Source organism: Hypanus sabinus, chromosome 20, assembly GCF_030144855.1.
Source record: "Hypanus sabinus isolate sHypSab1 chromosome 20, sHypSab1.hap1, whole genome shotgun sequence".
NCBI lineage: Eukaryota > Metazoa > Chordata > Chondrichthyes > Myliobatiformes > Dasyatidae > Hypanus > Hypanus sabinus.
In genome coordinates, this window is record NC_082725.1 from 22,196,544 (window position 1) to 22,217,412 (window position 20,869).

Here is a 20,869-nt window from a genome sequence, read left to right on the forward strand (position 1 = left end):
TCAGGATGCTCTGGATGGTGCCTATGTAGACAGTCCTGAGGATTTGGGAGCTCATGCTGAACTTCTTCAGTTGCCTGAGGTGAAAGAGGAGTTGTTGTGTTTTATCGCGACACTGTCCAGGTGAGATCTTCAGTGATGTGTAAACTGAGGAACTTGAACAGAAGGATCTTGTATATATCAAGCAATGTTTATAAAAATACATCATAGATGCTGTGGTTATTAAGAATGGAAGTAACGGTAGACGTGGTTACATTCCAAATATAGGCTGGGGGAGATGTGAAAGACTAAAGAGTGTAGCATCAGTCAGGGTGATAGTAGGTATGGGAGAGAGAAGGTGGAGGTCAAATCTTCAAGACACCAGACAGAAAGAATTCATCCTAGCTACGGTTTTCCAACATTCAGTAATTTATCTTGTGCAATTTTCATGGTTTTAATATCCAGTCTACTTTTTTACAATAGGTTGGTTCTAACTCTGGTCTAACCATCATTATGACCGCTCCATATCCACATAAGACACACAAAATGCTGGAGGCACTCAGCAGGCCAGGCAGTATCTATGGAAAAGAATAAATGGTTGTGGTTTCACCCTGAGGCCTTTCATCTGGACCAAAATAACCTAAAGCATCGACTGTTTACTCTTTTTCATAGAAGCTGCCTGGTCTGGTGTGTTCCTCCAATATTTTGTGTGTATTACCTTGATTTCCAGCATCTGCTTATTTTCTCTCATTTGTGATTCTTTCCAAATCCAAAATGTTCCTGTTTAACTACATTCTCCTTTGTCTTTGCATTGAATATAAGCCCTACAATTTGTTTTCCCTCAAGATATGCATTAACATACACAGTGACATTAAATTGCACTCATGATAATCTGGGCTTCTTCACTAATCTGCCTGAACTTTGTTAGTCTTGTTATCAACTAGAAAAACTATGTAGCTACATCTGTCCTGTTTGTCCCTCCCCACTAAACTCCCTCCGGGCACTTATCCTTGCAAGTGGAACAAGTGCCTCAACTGCTCCCCAACCCTCCTCCCTCACTTCCATTCACGGCCCTAAACAGTCCTTCCAGGTGAGGCGACACTTCACCTGTGAGTTTGTTGGGGTCATCTACTGTGTTCAGTGCTCCTGGTGTGGCCTCCTGTATATCGGTGAGACCTGATGCAGATTGGGAGACCGCTTTGCCAAGCACCAATGCTCCATCTGCCAGAAGAAGGGGGATCTCCCAGTGGCCATCCATTTTAACTCCACATCCCATTCCCATTCCAACATGTCAGTCCATGGCCTCCTCTACTGTTGCCAAGAGGCCACTCTCAGGTTGAAGGAACAACACCTTATATTCCCTCTGGGTAGCCTCCATCCTGATGGCATGAACGTTGATTTCTTGAACTTTCAGTAATGACCTGCCCCTTCACCATTCCCCATTCCCATTTCCCTCTCTTACCTTATCGCCTTACTGCCTATGACCTTCCTCTCATACCTCAGCCCCTGTTTCTTTCTTCCATGGCCTTCTGTCCTCTCCTATCTGATTCCTCTTTCTCCAGCCCTGTATTTCTTTTGCCATTCAACTTCTCAGCTCTTCACGTTAACCCTCCTCTGCCTCCCGGTTTCACCTATCACCTTGTGGTTCTTCCTCCCCCTCCCCTCTTGCTTACTCTGACTCCTCATCTTTTTTTCCACTGCTGATGAAGGGTCTCAGCCCAAAGCATCGACTCTACTATTTTCCATAGATGCTGCTGAGTTTCTCCTGCATTTTGTGTGTGTTGCTTGGATTTCCAGCATCCACAGATTTTCTGTTGTTTGTGATTACAGTTGATGAGTTACCTTGTTCTGAGGCCTTAAGATACAGGAGCCGAATTAGATCATTTGGCCCATTGAGTCTGCTCCACCATTTGATCGTGGTTGATCCATATTTCCCCTCAGGCCCAATCTCTCCAATCCCTGTATCCCTTCATGTTCTGACCAGTCAAGAATCTATCAATCTCTGCCTTAAATGTACATGAAGATTTGTCCTGCATGGCTGCTTATGGCACTGAATCCTCCAGATTCACCTCTGGCTAAAGAAACTTCTCCTCACCTCTGTTCTAAAAGGATGCCACTCCATTCTGAGACTGTGTCTTCTAGTCTTCAACTCTCTCACCCTATAGGTCTTCAATCCTCTCCACATCCACTCTATCAAGGCCTTCCACCATTGGATAAGTTACAATTAGGTTACCCCTCATTCTCCTGAACTGAACAGAAATGTTATATTAAACTCACTCCCATATCCTGACACACCTAAAGAGGGCTGAACCTCAGAGAGTGTGGGAATTTTAAAAAAACTCCAATAAGCATGGAAGTAATTGCACCAATTGCATCTGGGATTTTTTTTCAAACATTTTAATATCATGACAGTGGACACTGAAATATCTTCATGAAAATTACATCCAACGCCATGTATTATATTTAGCAAAACTCTTCTGAATTTTCAGTGTTTATTTTTCTCATGTCTCCAGTTCAATTAGGTGTCTCCTCAATATTCTGCTCAGGTTACACCTTTTGCTGTTGGTTGCTAATTCTAGTGAAGTGTATGGTGGTACTCCAGGGCCTCTCAGTAGATGACCCATGCTTTCCAACATACATATTTTCATTGCTGAAAGAAATAAGACTGCCAATTGGAATTTTTCAACATTAAATGTCTGTTAAGGTATTTAATCTAAGAAAAAAAAAATTGCTCTGTGATGCAAATGCATCACAAATTGCAGATTTCGTGCTCAGCAGATGTGGAACTCTCCAATGATTGATTGAAGTGTCCTTTCATTAAAATGAGGTCAAATCTGCTCTGTCACTCAGATATAAGAATTGTTTGGCACTATTTCAAAGAAGAATCAGGAGTCAGATTCAGAGCATCGGTTATTATGTGCATTTCATTCTATATTGCCAGAATAGATAAGCTTCTCCCTGTAATAAAACATCATGGAACTGCAGAAGCTGGAGTAAGAACAGTAAATGCTGAAAGAAACATTTGTGCAGAAAGAAGCTGATAATTCAGGTTGGTGGCCTTTCACCAGGAAAGCACGTGCAGTAAATGGTGATGGAAGAGAGACAAAGAGAAAGCCTGTAAAAGGGTAAAGGCAGTAATGGTGAGACTCCTTCTCCCCCAGTCACTATCAAAAAAATACTTGGTTTATCAAATTCTACAATGCTGTTTGGAAAACATCAATGATTTTCATGAAATAACCTAAAAATTAGGCAGATCTGGCTGTGGAACAGTTTCTGGAAATATCAATTAAGACAGGTCCCGATATTATTTTGCATGTTGATGTAACACTTACTATGGAACTGATTGATATCAATTGCAAATAGATCAGCATTGATACCAATTCAAAGTAGGATTTTATCTATCAAATATATGTTTTCTTCACTACTTATGTCCTCGAATTGGTCAGCAATGTCATCTCCTTCCACTTCTGTACTTCCATTTTCTCAATCAAAGGGTTCCCACCTGCCATGGTTGGCCACTTTGTCCACCCTACCCATTCCTTTTCATATTCTTCTTTCACCACTTCCCCTCCCTCTCAGAACCATATCTTTATTATTTATTGAGTTACAGTGCAGAATAGGCCCTTTTGGCCCTATGAGCCACGTCGGCCAGCAATCCCCCAATTTAATTTTAGCCTAATCACGGGACAATTTACAATGACCAATTAACCTACCCACCAATACATCTTTAGACTGTGGGAAGAAACCGTAGCACCTGGAGGAAACCCACATAGTGACAGAGAGAATGTATAAACTCCTTAAAGGCAGCAGTGGGAATTGAACCTGGGCCACTGGTACTGTAAAGTATTGTGTTAACCACTATATTACCATGCCTTAACTAAATTAAAATAATTAACCTAAATTAAAGATAAAATTAAAGGTAATTAAAGATAGTTTGTCCTTTATAGGTATCCGTTAGTCTCGTGAGACCATGGATTTGCGCCTTGGAAGGTTTCCAGGGCGCAGGCCTGGGAAGGGTTGTATGGGAGACCAGTTGCCCTTGCTGCAAGCCTTCCCCTCTCCACACCACCGAAGTTATCCAAGAAAAGGGCACTAGGACCCAAGCATCTTGGCACCGGTGTCGTCGCAGAGCAATGTGTTGTTAAGTGCCTTGCTCAAGGCCACAACACGCTGCCTCAGCTGAGGCTCGACCTTCAGATCACTAGACCGATGCCTTATCCACTAGGCCACATGCCAACACTAGTATGTCCTAGTGCCTATAAGAGGAGCCCATTGCCTTTAATATATCTTGTTTCTCTTGTTCTCAAACAAACATTGCCTTGTCATTCTACTGTAATTGCAGTGAGTGTGCACACTTCAATACCTTACCAGGTATATTCTCATAATTAACCTGCTGTTCCACCCTCCTCTCTTCCCCCCTGCTTTGCTACATACATTCAGAGACAGACACCAAAGTTTAGATTAATTTCATTCTTTAAGTGTGAGCGTGTGATTGTGTTTCATGGTCTGCTGTTTCATGCTGTTGTCTCCTGGCAGTTCCTTGGCATCTGCTGGGTCCTAAAACAAGCTAATGTCCTTGGGTTGGCTTTATGATGCGTTTCCTGCCATACACGGCGGAATATTCCACTTCTTTATTAATAAGTGTGTAAATGTATGTATGTTGTTTGTATACTGTATTTAATATAAATACTTCTGTTTATTTTTCAATATGATTGTAACTACATTATAGAGTGAATCATATTCTAATTCATGTGCAGTCTTAAGTTAACTTTGTTGGTAACTGAAGATGTTATGTCCCAGCACCTATAGAAGGAGCTTATCACCCTCAGTATGGGAGAGAGATAAGGGTTCCCAGGAGCTCATACTGAACAAGAATAGGTACAGAGCTATTATTATTGTGTTTCTTGTAGATATCTTTTTGTAAATATTGGCATTTTTTCACTACAGTCAATCATTTTCACTAATTTTTGTAAAGTTAGTTTTTGACATACCTAATATACACCCTTGCACTAAAGTGCCAAGCCATTCCAGCTGTTTTTTACTTTGGTAAGATTAAAGGTCATAACCCCTATTTTTAACATAAGATGCCAGGGGAAGGATGACTGGTTGCAAAGGGTGCATTCAACTCAGGGGAGAGTGAGATTGCAGTACCAAGTCAGGAAACTCCCTGAGGCTAAAAATGAAGCAGATGCCTGGGAAACAGTGGGGACCAGAGCCAAACTCAGGCCAGAAGTAAAGGAGCCTTCAAGTTGTACACTACTGAACCCTCCCGGGTAAGCCTGTTCTGAGACTTTGTCTGCCCAGCAGAGGAGAGATGATGCTTTTAGTAAGGAAATCCAAAGCCCGTGGACATCTGTTGAGGCGATAAACCAGCCTGAGCCACCTGGCTCCCCATCTGACCAGCCCTTCAACACTCCTGTTCTGCAGGAGAAGGGTCCCAAATTGTCTTCTTACCAAAACAGGGAGACGATATTGAGAACTATCTCCTCAGGTTCGAAAGGGTGGGAGCGGTCAGAGCAAGAGAGGGCCAGCAAGCCAGTGCCACTACTGATGGGTAAAAGCTCTCTAAGCCCATATTGCAATGGATGAAGTGAGGCCCAACAACTATCCTGGCCTGAAGGAGGTGCTGCTGGATAAATTTTTGACAGCTTGGCAGAAACCTCTCACCAACATTTCCGATCCACTACTCTACCATCAGGGGAGTCGCCCACTGAGAGGTATCATCGCCTGAGGGGTCTCTACCTCCAATTAGATTCAAGCAGAGCAGAAGTCTAAGGAAGATGTTGATGAAGCCATTGTTCTGGAGCCGCTGCTGTGGGTTCTTCTTCCAGCCACCAGAACATGGGTCTCGGAGCACGAGCCAGCGGCTGGCTCACTTTGTCCTGACCTGCCCTGCATTAAGAACCTTTGGTCATTTCTGCTAAGACTTTTATTTGCTACCTTTGTCAGCAGTCAGGATATAAATCCTCTGTGTGCCATCTCAAGTAGCCCAAAGTGTCAGATCTGCGCAATGTACCAAGAGAAGATGATGATGATAATTACTGTAATGATTGTGAGTATCATAATGAAAAGCAAGTGGAACGTGAAGACAAAGAGCCTCACATAACAGTAGTCAAAGCTAATGGAAAACCTGTTGAAGCTCTTTTAGATTCTGGATTAATTAATTAAGAAAGATTATGTCCCTGCCTTTGGTGTTGACTATAGTCACCAAACACTGGAAGTCTGAGCCACTGGCAGAATTCATTGCTACAGATCTCTGAGCAGGCCAAGTCACTGGGTATATTTAAAGCGAAGGATGATAAGTTCTTGATTTTTTTAGGGCATCAGAGGTTACGGGGAGAAGGCAGGAGAATGGGGTTGAGAGGGATAATAAACTAGCTATGGTGAAATGGCAGATATGAATGGCAGAAATGAATAGATCAGCCGAACGGCCCTATCCTTCTCCTGTGTCTTATGGTCTTATTACATATTTGCATTCAGGTAGAACGACATATTGGACTTCAAAGCACTGCAGCATGTGGTGAAAACTGCCCAGTGGATTATCAGCACCCAATTGCCCACCGTTGAGAACATCTACCATAAACGCTGCCTGGGCAGAGCGAAAATCATTATCAAAGATGCATCTCACCCTAACCATGGACCTTTTACTCTCCTCCCATCCAGTAGGCGTTACAGGAGCCTCCGCTCCTGCACCAGCAGGAAGAGCTTCTTCCCTGAGGCTGTGACCCTGCTGAACCTCACATCACAGCGCTAAGCAGTATTGCACCCATAGTCTCAGTACTTTTAAATTTGTGTGCTGTATCTCTTACTATTCTTTTTATTTGTAGTTATTTTGTAAATAACACTATTTCTGGTCAGATGCTAACTGCATTTCATCTGGCTTTGTATCTGTACTCGGCAAAATGACAATAAAGTTGGATCTAATCTAAAGCAATAACAATGGAGAATAACATGCGACAGCTGAAGAAGTGCAGTGTGGATAAACGATAAGGGGTTAGGCTCATAACAAGTAAGACTGTGTGGTCAGGAGTCCAATTTATTGTAGTAGGAAACCATTTAATATTCTTATAACAACCAAATTGTGACGTGCTGAGCTGTGTTCACAACTCTGCAGTTTCTCACAGTCACGGTCAGAGCATTTGCCATATGCATCCAGACAGGATGCTATCTATAGTAGATTGATAAAAACTGATAAGAGCCGACAGGGACTTGACAAGACTTCTTAGCCTTCCAAGGACACAGAGGCATTGGCCATGACTTCAGCATGGTTGGACCAGGACTGAAGAGTTGACATTCAAGCCTCCAATAGGACCAAGACCTCAGAACCATTTTTTTTTCAGTCATTCTCTGAACAGTTCCTTCACAGAAAGTTTGTTAAGAGATTCTGGAGAAAACCTTAGAGAAATCTTGTTTAGAACTTGAACTTTACTCTCCATTATCTAAATGTTGAGGCACCAACTTAATTGTACTTTGCAAATGTCCTGTTCATTCTGCTGCATGGTGGGAATCAGGTAGCTGCTCATATACCTTCACAGGAAAGTGGGGATTGTCAGGGAGGTATTACCCTCATCAGCTGATACCTGTCGCACAGTATCTCAGGCAGATATTACATTTCCTGCTGTCCCCACAGAAGGTGACAGACTTTCCAGTATATTGAAATGGATGCCCATTCTTGGACCAAGTGACTACCTTACCAATCACTTTCAAATTGACCACCATCCTCAATCTCAGTATCTTGGGGTCAAGCCTCGTTTTCCAGGCTAATAGTTAATTTATCAACAGCATCATTGAAGTAACTGGAGCAAGTAACCTACAGCCTCTTACCAAATTATTTCACCGTCACCTGTTTTCCACCATTCAGTCGCTCCTAAACACTCTTAGAGCAGAACGTCACAGTAAATCAAGGGAAGTTAAAGTGATTAATTCTCATATGGAAGTTTGGGCCAAGTTGTTCAGAATGTTCTTTGCTGAGACACACTGTTAGGTCTTTGTTCCAGAAAACTTGGGTCCTGAGGGTTTTTGAATTCTCCCAAATTGCACTTTCTACTTGCTGCCCTTTCTTCATCCTTAGAGCTTTCAGCTTAACGCTGAATCAAAAAGCTTGTGTTCAAGTCCTGCTCCAGGGACGTAACTCCACAGTAGTACTAGCATGGACCTTTGCATGAGATGCTAAACCTAATCTTTGCCTGAGCTGTCAAAAGAGCATCAACTACAACACGCCTGACAGCGCTAAACAGCTGCGTAGAATTCTCTCTAACGTCCTAAACAGCATTCACATTGCTTTGGGCACTAACACAATCAGAATCAGGCTTACTATTTTTTTCCAATGAAGGTTAGCTTTATTTGTCTATTGAAAGGTGGAAGCATAAAGCGAAATGCATCGTTTGCATCAAATCCATTCAGCTGGGATTGTGGTGGTGGGGGGCAGGCTGCTCGTCTGGTGCTAACATGGCATGCTGACAATTTATTAACCCTCACTGTAACTGTATGTCTCTGGAATGTAGGCGGAAGCTGGAGCAACTGGAGGAAACCTGGACAGTCATGGGGAGAATGTGCAAACTTCTTACAGATAGCAACGGGAATCAAACAACAATCAGTGATTGCTGGCGGTGTAAAACGTTTGCACTAACCGCTGCGTTATCGTGCTGCCCCAATCCGCAGAGATTCAGACTCCTCTCCTATTCTGAGGTGGAGCAGGCTTCTACAACCTCCTCTACAGTGACCTACACAATAATGAAATGAATAGTATACACATCACTGACATGTGTCATAAAATCTATTGTTTTATGGTAGCAGCAATGTGTAAGCCTTAAAAAACACCATTAACTGGGAAAAAAAACTAAACTAATAGAGCAAAAGAGAAATATTGAGGTACTTCTATAGATGTATTGTGGAAAGCAATCTGACAGGCTGCATTGCCATCTGGTACAGGGTGGGGGTGGGGGCTACTTCACAGGACCAAAAGAAGCTGCAGAGGATCATAAATTTATTTGGCTCCATTTTGAGTACTAGCCTGCAAAGTACCCAAAACATCTTCAAGGAACGGTGTCTCAGAAAGGCAGCATCCATTATTAAGGACCCCCACCACCCAGGGCATGCCCTTTTCTCACAGTTACCATTAGGAAGGAGGTACAGAAGCCTGAAGGCACAGACTCAGCGATTCAGGAACAGCTTCTTCCCCTCTGCTATCCGATTCCTAAATGGATATTGAACCCATGAACACTTCCTCACTTTTAATATATATTATTTCTGCTTTTGCATGATTTTTAATCTATTCAAGATATATATATTGTAATTGATCTACTTATTTATTTACTATTTGTTTTCTTCAATATTATGTATTGCATTGAACTGCTGCTGCTAAGTTAACAGATTTCACGACACACGTCGATGATAATAAACCTGGTTCTGACTCCAGTGTTCATGGATTCACGGACTGTTCACCAATCAGACGGCGGAGAGGAAGAATCTGTTCCCAACACATTGAGTGTGAGTCTTAGGGTTCCTGTACCTCCTCCCTAGTGGCAGTTATGAGAAAAGGACAAGTGGAGATGGTGAGGGTTTCTAATCTTTCTGTTGCCATTTTGGGGCATTTGATAAATGCAATTCAATAACGTGTTTTCTACATTGGACATTAGAATCTATACTTCACTGAAGTCTAATTGGCTCCTAAGTGCCTTGGGATGTTGTGTAATGGATATAAAAGGTGTAATGCAAATGTAAGTCTTTGACTTGCGAAAACTAAAAATGTGTGCCCCTGCTTGACTTACATGAGGACTTACCATTCTTCATCGTCATTGCACCAATACAATCGGATGCCTCAATATGTGTCCTTTATAAAGGGTGTCAAGACGGAAGATAGCTAGCTTCCCCCAAAATCCCTTTAGGAGGTCTCAAGCCGACACATCTGATGAACGGTTTGCTGCTTGCCCCTGCTGGAGCAGTTTAAAAATAAATAGTGAGAAGAGCCTCAGAGTCCGCCAAAGCTGAAACTCCCCCTCGCGTTCTGAGGTGGAGCCAGCTCCTACAGCTCCACCGCTGCCTCAACTGTGAAGTGAACGGTAGTGAAAATGAATATTGCGCAGTCAGTAAACAAGTAGGAAGTGAAACCCCAACAATGAAAATGAATGAAGAACACAGTATTGCTCCAGGCAAAGCTATCATTCAGGTTACTTTGTCAGATGGTACAGATCTCCAACGGAACCATGAAACATTTCAAGTGCTGTGAACATACTTGATGAATAATTACAGTATAAAGAAAAATACAATATCATTTTTATATACTGTTTTTGGGCCTAATAACAATTTATAGAATTGCCTTGAAGGAGAAGATCAGTATTAGTGTTTTTACATAGAGTACACAGGAGCAGTATATTGATATTCAATGGAATCAGTTGTTTAGACCTCGAAGAGGGACCAATGAGGAAACTAAATTACCTGGGCTGTGTCTTGAAATGCTTCATTCTTTTTTTTCTGTGAAGTGCACTTTAAGAAATGTTGCTAAGGTGAGTTGCATAAAAGCCATTCATTTCCTGACACTCATTTATACAGTGCAACATTTCTGATGTTAGCTGTGGTGGAAATTACAATCGTTCAGTCCCATGTGTAGGAATGATTTCAGTTTACTTGTCAAACTGTTGAATTGCACATCACACAAGTAGAGAGAAACAATAAATCTCACTATCCTGGCCTTTCACTTGCTCTCTAATATTTCCCTGTTTTCAAATATTTATTCAATTCCCTTTAAATGTTACTGTTGACTTGCTTCCTCTGTTATTTCAAGCTGAGCTTTGCAGGTCATGACATCTTGCTATGTAAAAATACTTCTTCTCTTCTCCTGTAGGAGGGTGGGGGTGTCATTTGCCAGTTTTCCCTTATCTATGCCATTTGGTTACTGCCCCTTCAGTTAGCAGAAATAGTTTATCCCTATCTATCAGCAACTCAAATACCTCATACCTCAGTGTGACATTTCCTGCTGTTCCACTAATTCAATTATTTTGGCATCTGTTGTTCGTGGTTTGATTGCCCTGATAGCTACAAGAATACTGTCAGCTGTGGCTGAGTTCTTGGCCTTGTGGCTTCTGTTGGAACATTGTGGGCTGAAGCCCTGCTTCACTAACTTGAACATAAAATTAACCAGAAAAAGTTAGTCAGCTCCACCGTGGGCACTAGCCTCTGTAGTATCCAAAACATCTTCAAGGACCAGTGCCTCAAAGAGGAGGTGTCCATCATTAAGGACCCCTATCACCCACAACATGCTCTCTTCTCATTGTTACCATCAGGAAGGAGGTACAGAAGCCGGAAGGCACGCACTCAGTGAATCAGGAATGGTTTTTTCCCCTCTGTCATCCGATTTCTGAATAGACATTGAACCAATGAAAACTACCTCACTATTTCCACATTTCTGTTTTTGCACAACTTAGTTAATTTAATATATATATACCATAATTCAGTTTTTTCTACATTATCATATATTGCATTGTACTGCTGTCACAAAGTTCACAATCTTCATGACCTATGTTGGTGATATTAAACCAGATTCTGATAAAATCTGGTTGATTATTCTCTATTCAGACAGTGACGTGCACCGCTGGAAGCATCATCTTTCAGAAATGTTAAAATGTAGGTACTGTCTTCTCTCACAAAAGATCTCTCAGTGCTTTTATATGAGATAGTAGTGTATATCCTATCTGATGGACAGCATATAGTTTTGGTCTCCATTTGTAAGGAAGAATATACCTGTACTGGAGATAATGCAGAGAATATGCATTGGTTTGAATACTGGGTTGTTATATTGAGTCACGAAGTTATACAGCATGGAAAATGGCCCAGCTTGCCTTCTCCAACCAAGTTCTCTACTTGAGCTCATCAACACAAGAGATTCTGTCGATGCTGGAAATCCAGAATAACACATACAACTCAGCAGGTCAGGGAGCATCTATGGAGAGGACTAATGGTTCAGTGACTATTCAGTCATCTCCACTCCACAGATACTGCCTGTCCTGCTGACTTCCCCCTGTATTTTGTGTGTCTCTACTTGTGCTAGTCTAATTTCCCTGCTTTGGGCCGATACCTTTCTAATCCTCTCCATGTCTTTTAAACACTGTAATTGTACTATCCTTAGTTACTTGCTCTGGAAAATGACTTTGTGTGCATAAAAAAAATGTAGAGCTTGGGTTTCATTCTTTAGGAAGTTTATTTATTCTGATCAGGTCTGCCGAAATGTATGTCTATAAATGTGCAAATGTGTTTTACATTTTGTTGAGCACACTGATGTAAACTAAGGAAAACTCCGATTTCAAACTCCCGCTGCCTTGCGGCTATACCCGCTCACGGGAAAGGCTTCGGGAGTAAACCCCGAGGAAAAATCCGGAGTGGGAGTCCCGAAGGCGGCTGACTGCTGTACCCAGCACCGGCATGGCAACTCCTGCGATGCTGCTGGCACCAAACTCTATCGACTCTCGTCGTTCCTTTGGACCTGTCATCAGCATGGAGAGGGGGGACCCACTGCATGGGCAACAGACCGATCTCCATATCAACTCTGCCCTGGCTTGCGCCCTGGAGAGGCCACTCCAGCCTTACAACCTGAAGTGCAGTACCCATGATCGACCACGACCAACGGAGATGTAAACTAGGCAATGCAGTAGCCATTTTGTATTCAGCATGCTTCCACGTTTAGCAATGTGACAGTAATCAATGAGGGGGGGTAAATGAGGTGAGGGTGACCAATAGGTCTTAAACCCTCGGTGTGATTGGGTTTGCCTAAAGCTAGCGAAGGCTGGACCTGGTAGACTGTGCAGAGGTAACCATTCATTTGTCTGAAAAGGCAGGGAGGTGGACCCAGCAAGGCACTAAAGAAATCATGGTCATCTCTGCATCTGACTCCGTCTGCAGCTGTCTTGACTCTGTCTTGCCACTGGATACAGATGGTCTCAGCTGAGTGAGTGAGGTCTTCCTCACTTTAAACTTTTCGAGAATGCACTCTTTGCCACCATGCTTTGAGGAAGGGGCTAGAAAAAGTGCCCTAAACATTGCCTGCTCCATTCTTTCCTTGGCCAGTTCACCACAGCTGGTGGGGAGCCTTTCGCTGTGATCGAAATACTTCAAAGAGAAAATGAAGGACTACTTCTCTCACCCTCCGCGCATGAATGTACACATGCTGTTGGACAGACGATGCTGACAGAGCTCCAAGAAGAGCTGCTCTAATAGGGAGAGAATTAGCCTGATAGGACGTTGATATCACAGGCCAGAGTGAGACCCAACTTGCAGGAAAGGGTAAACTTTGTGAAAGGGTCATGGGATGCACATTATTTTGGACTGGAAGAGGACATCAGGTCCAATTGGAGGCTATGGGTTGGATTTGCAGTGAAGATGGAGATTGCTAGACTTCCAAATGTTGCAGAAGTCCGCTCATGGCCACGAAACTCTGGCATGGTAGGAAGCATTTCACCATCGTCAGCACTTATGCTCCAACCATGACCAATGCAGTTGACGTCAAGGACAATTTCTATGAGGAACTTCACTCAGTCATTGCCACTGTTCCCAAAGTGGACATGCTTATGATCCTTGGTGACTTCAACGCATGAGTAGGTTCTGACAATACTATCTGCATGACGACATTGGGAAACATGGCATTGGTTGCCGCAACAGTAACAGTCTTCTACCTCTCCAGACATGTGCCAAACATGAATTCTTGATCACCAACACTGCCTTCTGCCTTCTCACCCATAACAGAGCTTTGAGAATGCATTCCCGGTCTCAGCACTGTTACCTACTTGACCATGTCATTGTCAGACAGGACGTAATGGTGACAAAATCTTTGTGCGGTGCTGAATGCTGGACAGACCACCGTCTCTTTGTTTCTAGACTGAACATCCATACCTAGCTCAAGAAATGCCCACAAGGAAAGAAACGCCCAAGATGGCTGAATGTCCTCAACATTGAGTGGCAAGACAGAATCTTGACACTGAGGTACTTAACAAGGGGGGGCCTGCCCTGTAATTACACGATCCTGATGTAGTCTCAGTTACACTGTGCAGACCACATAGCTGGTGTGCCAGACCATCAGTGAAGTAGAAAGGAAAATGTTCCCTTGGAGGCTAATGAAAACACTGTAAAGATACCCCAAAAATTTCACTGAAGGCCTGTAGCATTTCAATCCAGATAAATGGGAACATATCACCAGGATGGGGATAAGTGGCACTAGAGAAGTGACACATGAGGCAGCAAGGATGATTGTAGCAGAGAGATGTAGGCTGGGTAGGAAAATCCAAGCCAGTGACCTTGAACCCTACATGGCTGCCATCTTTCATCCACACTGCCAAAGAGGTTTTGTGTGTGGATTGGCCGATCTAGCTATCTATGTACTCGCAGACCAATCCAGCCCCTACCAGTCAAGGATGACTAGAGTGGTTCTCATCATTGCACGATGGATGAACAAACAACAGTAACCAGGGATTCTGCTTCAGTCTTGCCAACTGAGTAGTTTATATTGGGCAGGATTTGAGGGGAAATTATCTTCACTTCTTCAAGGTGGTCCCATGGGATTCTTTACATATTCCTCTAAAACTGCACTGAAGAGTCATCTGTGGTACTTCTAGTTACATCACTGACTAGGTATGTGTCTTTTGTGTAATAATTAAACTGAAGCTCTACAAAATATGTTGCCCCCTATGTTATGGAAAATATAAGGCAAGATCAATCTTTGGACAAATCCCCACTGATTTTAATTAAGGTCCTTGTATCTAAGACCAATCAAGTTATTGAACTGATTTTTAGTTCTCAACATTTAGTCACTAGATCAGGGGTTCATAACTTTTTTTTATATGCCATGGACCAATATCATTACCAAGTTTTGAAGCCCTGAACTAGGTGAATATAGTTGAGTGAAGTTTTGAAAAGCATTCAAGAAAATTATTATCTCCCATTAAAGTGTAGAAGTGTCCTGATTTTTTTACTTTTGTTCTGGAAATCCTAGACAGTAGCTCGGTTCCTGCAATACATAATAGTGTGACACCACGGGGGGGGGGGGGGGGGGGGAGGGTGGTTGGCAGCCCGCCCCTGCATTTCTAATGACCAGTACAGCTTATTGTTCTTGTGTTAAAATTCTTTTATGGGATTATGATGCGCAGTTCCAGTTCATTTATTGTTACATTTAGCTTGGGTTACACAGTTATTTGCTTGTGCATTTATGGGTCACCCTAAATGGAACTGGGGTGGGTGATGGTCCCTTCCCCTGTCTCTATTAGACTGGTTGGGCCTCTCTTCAGGTCCTGGTTCCCAGTCTGTTCTGTGTGTATCACAATAAAATGGTTGTTGAGTTTAATGAACTTCCTTGTCTGTCATTATGGACCAAATGCTTGCCACAATATAATAAGCCCGATGTAGGGAATTATATTATGCCAACCACTTTGAATGTATAGATCAATTATACAGTACAAAGGTCAAAGCCATATAGAGGAGGTATTAGATAAATTGGCCTAAGTGTTACACATGCCCACCTCCCTCCTTACTTTTATTCAGCGCATCAATCAGTCCTTCCAGGTGAGGCAACACTTCACCTGTGAACCTTCTGGCATTGTCTAATGTTTCTGGTGCTCCTGATGCAGCCTCCTCTACATTGGTGAAGCCTGCTGTAAAATGGGGGGGGGTCACTTTGTCGAGCACATCTGCTCCATCCGCTAAAAGCAGAACTCCCTGGTGGCAAAACATTTTAAATCCGATTCCTATTTCCTTTCCAACTCATCGGTCCATGGCCTCCTCTTGTGCCAAGGTGACCCCACTCTCAGGGTGGAGGAGGAACACCTTGTATTCCATCAGGGAAGCTTGCAACTTGATGGCATGAATATTGATTGCTCCTTCTGTTAAAACATTTTTTCCTTCTCCCTCCCGTCTTCCTCTATTCCCCAATCTAGCCTTTTTCTTCTTCTCAGCTGCCTATCACTTGCCTCTGGATCCCCTCATTCTTCCCTTTCTCCTATGGTCCACTCTCCTCTCGTATCAAAGTCCTTTTTCTCCAGCCCTTTACCTTTCCCACCCACCTTCCTTCCCATGTCACCTTCTTTCTAGCCTCCTTCTCTTCCCTCCCCCACCCCCAATCTCTTTATTCTGGTGTCTTCCCCTTTCCTTTCCAGTCCTGATGAAGGATCTTGGCCTGAAACATCGACTGTTTATTCATTTCCATAGATGCTGAGTTTCTCCGGCATCTGGTGTGTGATGCATTAGGTAAGTATATTCTCTGAACTGATTCTGTAGCTGTGAACATCAGTGTATGCATCTTAAGCACGAAAGAACAATAAAAGAATTTTATGTCGTTTCACCCTCCTGAGCAGGGGCAAGTCAACTGAATGAACGTGTTTTCAGATAAACAGATAGCAGAGGACATTTCACCAGATCTGGTATCATTCCTGTAATAATGCAATAGTTTTCTTTATTATGTGACTGGATTACCATCAAGGATGAGGCACACACTCAGCATCTTAGCAAGTCTTTCTTCCCCTCTGCCATCGGACTTCTGAATGGACATTGAACACACGTACACTACCTCACTCAGTCAAGAGGAAAGTACAGTATTGCATTAGCTGTTAGTGAACAGAATACAGAGCTTTCTTTCCCCACATCTGTTGTAAACATTGAAGTTAAGAATCTTACTTGGACTCTGCTGAATTGAAGGAAGAAAATAAATTTTAAAAAACATACATGCCAATTCTACTGAACTGGATTCTGATAACTATAATGGCTTTAGGAAAAAAACTGCCATTGGAAATCAGGTTTTTAAATTTTGGAAAAGAAAATGTGATTCCACCCTGAGAGCCATTCTTCTGAGTACAGGAAGAGTTAAAGGCCACTTAATACCTCATTAGATGGCAAAAAGAACGCTCTTGCCTTATAGTGATGCATTTCAGATTTTTAAACAGTGGTGATCAACCCTCAAATGTCTACCTTAATTCTGTCCCCTGGGACTCACATGATCCAAAGGACAAAGGCTACGTGAAGCGAGTGAGCTGTCTACGGTGCTGGCAGCTCATCTGCTTACTTTAAACCAGACCCTGGAGAAACTCCACCCAGCTGTGAGCTGTCCACACTGTCTAAGAGATGGGCCATAAACAAGATAAGCAAGCTTTTGTACAGTAAGGCAAGTATTAATATATCTGTGGAGAACAATGTCAAATCTGATTTTATTTGACAACCTTGAAAAAAAATGCACAAACATTCACGTTCATATACTTAAAATTAAAAGATATACATTTATACATTAAAAGGAACAGCAAGAAAGATTTGAATTGAAGTCTCGAAGAAATGACTTGAAGCATTAATGGACCTTTCACAATGTCAGATTTCTCCAAAGCCCTTTATATCAAATGAACTCATTAGTGAAGTGTATTCATCAGTCAGTGCACAGCAACTTTCCACAAGCAACAAGATGAAATTACGCAGATAATTTGTTTTAATGTTAGTTGAGAGATAACTACCAGGTATGAAGGTGGGGACAGCTCTGCTTAATCCTCCACTTAGAGCTTATAACATCCAAATGGGAGAGTGGATGGGCCACTCAAATGCCAGCGCCACATTGCAACAATTCCTCAGTGCTGCTTATCTGCCAGACTCAATTTTTGTGCTCAAGTGTCTGAAATTGGACTTGATCAAGCAGCTCTCTAATCTTGGCAAAATGAGAAGCAGACTTTTTAGTAGGTGATTGTGGTCGGAGGTTTATTCACAGACCGAAACTGCCACAGACAGGAAAAACAGTGAGGAGCTGAATCTTTATCAATCTCTTTCTCTCTAAAGAATAAGTATTTCTGTATTAGAAACATCTTCTGGATTAAAGACAAATATTTCCATGACTGATACATTTGTGATGTTTTTGATAACAAGGTACACAATAACATATTTTTATTTCAGAAATCCAGTATCAAACTCCTCATGCTTTATGAAAGGTTAGTGAATCCAAAATCGATCAAAATACTGAATTGATGTTTGATTCTCAAAAGTCAATGGAAAATAAATAAGCAGTTTGGACATATAATTTGATTGTTGACCTGTCACTAGTGATGAGTAAACATTATATCATTTTAAATGTAATGTATGACATTAGTTGAACATTGCAAAGATAATTTAATAGAGAAACTGGAATACAAAGAAAAACAGCACAGCTTCCACTACATGGCAGTAAATGAACTAAATAGTTAAGAATCTTTCTACAGAACACATCACTTTTGAAAAGTTATGATGAATCCAGATATTACATATAATAAGTGAAAGAGATTCCAATACTAGAAAGAAATCCTGAAGGAACCTTTTGTAAAATTGCTTTTTGCACAACAATCATAGAAAATGTCGAAACATCATGCCCCATTGCAGTTTCATAAATTAAGTAACAGTTTGAAGAGTTGCTAACACAGACACAAATGCCTTCAAAGTATCACCTTAATAAACAGATTTTATATTGGAAATTTCAATGGAGTCACTGGAAGTTCAACGAGGAGAAAAGGAGAGCAAGCACAGTTTTTTTCTTAAAGCCAATTAGTTAGGATCAATGAGCAAGTGCACTTGAATATAGATTTATACTATTCTATGATCACTGACGGCACTCAGTTAGGTAGTCACAGATACGAGGATGGAAATATTAGAGACAGCATTTCCCTTATTTTGTTGCTTATTATGATGGCTACTGTAGAATGCTAAAATTCAATCTCAGGTCCGTAGCCAGAAAGAAATTGAAATCAGTCTTTTGTACTTCTCCCTTGATTCCCAACCAAAAGTTTCCAGTAAATATTCCCACACAAGTCAGTTCTTCCAACTATTGCATGATCAAATACATTGCCGATACTCACTATTAGGACCCATCCCTGATGAATTTCCATTTGAACGATATACCGAAGGACAGCTAGAAGCCAAAGGAACATTCCTGTAGTAAATAAATGCTCCCATAAAGGACAAAAGAGATGGTGGTAATAGAAAGGCATTGTCAGCATGAGAAAATATCGATGCATCTCTGGAGATAAAGGTACTCTTTCCTGCATCCAGGGAGAATTGCTTTTTCAGGGTAAAAAATCTTGAGGCATTTGGCTGATCTTTCTTTAATGGGTATTAATATTTGCTCAGTAGGTCACAGCTGCCCCGCAGACTGTAACAGCAGATTATTTCTTTGAAGGTCTTCCGCATTTCCTGACTGCGGAAAGCATAAATGAGGGGATCGATGATCGAGTTACACAGGATGAGGATTAGGTACATGTTGAAGTGTGACATGAAGCAGATGCAATAAGGGTTTCTGGGGCAGGAGATCATGAGAATGAGGTGCAGGAAGAACGGAGCCCAGCAGACGATGAAAACCCCGAGCAGAATGGTGAGGGTGATGGCCCCTTTCATGTTGGCTGCCTGGCGGATGGCACCACTGCTAGGCAGAGCAGCGATACGCTTGAGGTGCAGGCGGGCAAGCATGAACATGTGGACATAGAGCGAGGCCATGATGGCAAGCATGGCAAAAAACATGGCGATGAGGCAGATGACCACAGTGGTGCTCTCTGAATAGATAATGAAAAGGATTCCCGAGCCAATGCAAACTGCCCAAATGCCAGCGATAACAGTCAGAGCCCGTCTCACTGTCATGATGTTGTGGTAGCGCAGAGCATAGAAGATGGTGATGTACCTGTCAACAGCGATGGCTAGCAAGCTACAGATGGAGGCAAGGAGGGAACTACAGATCACCGAGTCAAACACATTATCTATGCTCTTGATCAGCTTGTCTTGAGCCAGCAGGTGCCGGCTTTTCAGCATGGCAATGATGATAGTCTCCCAAGCATTGGAAACACTTATCAGCATGTCAGCTACTGCTAAGCTGCAGATGAAGAAGTACATGGGGGAGTGAAGGTTCTTGTTTTTGACGATAGCCGCAATGACCAGAATATTTGCCAGCAGGCTGACAATCCCCAGCATGACGAAGACCTCTGTTGAGATCCACAACTGTTCATTGCAACCACTGGAGGATCCATTGCTGTGCAAGATGTTGGCACCAGTGAACCCCGACACACTCTGGTTCCTGTTCTGGGTAGTATCTGCCAGGCCACGGGTGTATGACAAATCCATGCCTATGACTGAGGATTGCCTGGCTTTGTCATGATAGTTCAGGGAAACATTGTTCTGACTGACGTTTCAGAGCAGGGAATGCAGGTCAAAGGTGGAGCCTTGATTGACATATTTTGTTGCAACACTAGTCCATTCTTGTCACACAGCCTTCATGCTGGTTTCCAAAGTAAAAGGGTGACCAAAGCAAATTACTTCAAATCGAGCCATCAGACAAGCACATGTGGAAAATTACCTTGACTTTTATGCTTTGCATGCGTTGCCTTTTCAACAGTCCTTCCAGGAATTGTTTACATTGGTAGTCGCAGAGCGCACGAAGTCACTGGCTTAAAGCAGGTAGAAAGATGTCATTTTGTTTTCATCCAAAAAGTATGTAGGTACAATTCTCTTTAAAAGCTAGTGTAGCTCAGTGCAGAGAAGCAACAAGAAATCCCTGGTAGGAGAATTAGCAAGGAACGAAAACCTTCCACATTTAACAGACCATAGAAGCTGTGGTGAGCACACTCCACCGCTGCACTGCAGAGCGTCCTATCATGCTCAGGAATAACCTGACTGACAATGCTGAATGTAAAACATTTAAGGCAGGCTCTTTGATTCAGTCTCCATGGTGCTTCAATTTCATTTTCAAATAATTTTGAACAAGACATGCCATAAGTAGCTACATATTATATCTGTTTATTCTTTTGCCAACTAACACAATTAATAATTAAACCCATATATGTTTGATGATCTGTTCTTTGGATTGTGAAGTGTGTCTATATATTTAAACATCTGTTAACTAAAAGGTTCTTGAAAGCTTTATTCATTCTAA

The 20,869-nt window shown here is 42.2% G+C and overlaps 1 protein-coding gene across 1 annotated transcript; it reads right to left on the reverse strand.

The window, feature by feature from the left end:
* Positions 1-19,065: 19,065 nt before the first annotated feature.
* On the reverse strand, positions 19,066-20,061 carry mc4r (melanocortin 4 receptor). The gene has a single exon (XM_059945772.1). The coding sequence runs from the start codon at positions 20,059-20,061 to the stop codon at positions 19,066-19,068; it is 996 nt and encodes a 331-aa protein (XP_059801755.1).
* Between the last annotated feature and the right edge of the window lie 808 nt (positions 20,062-20,869).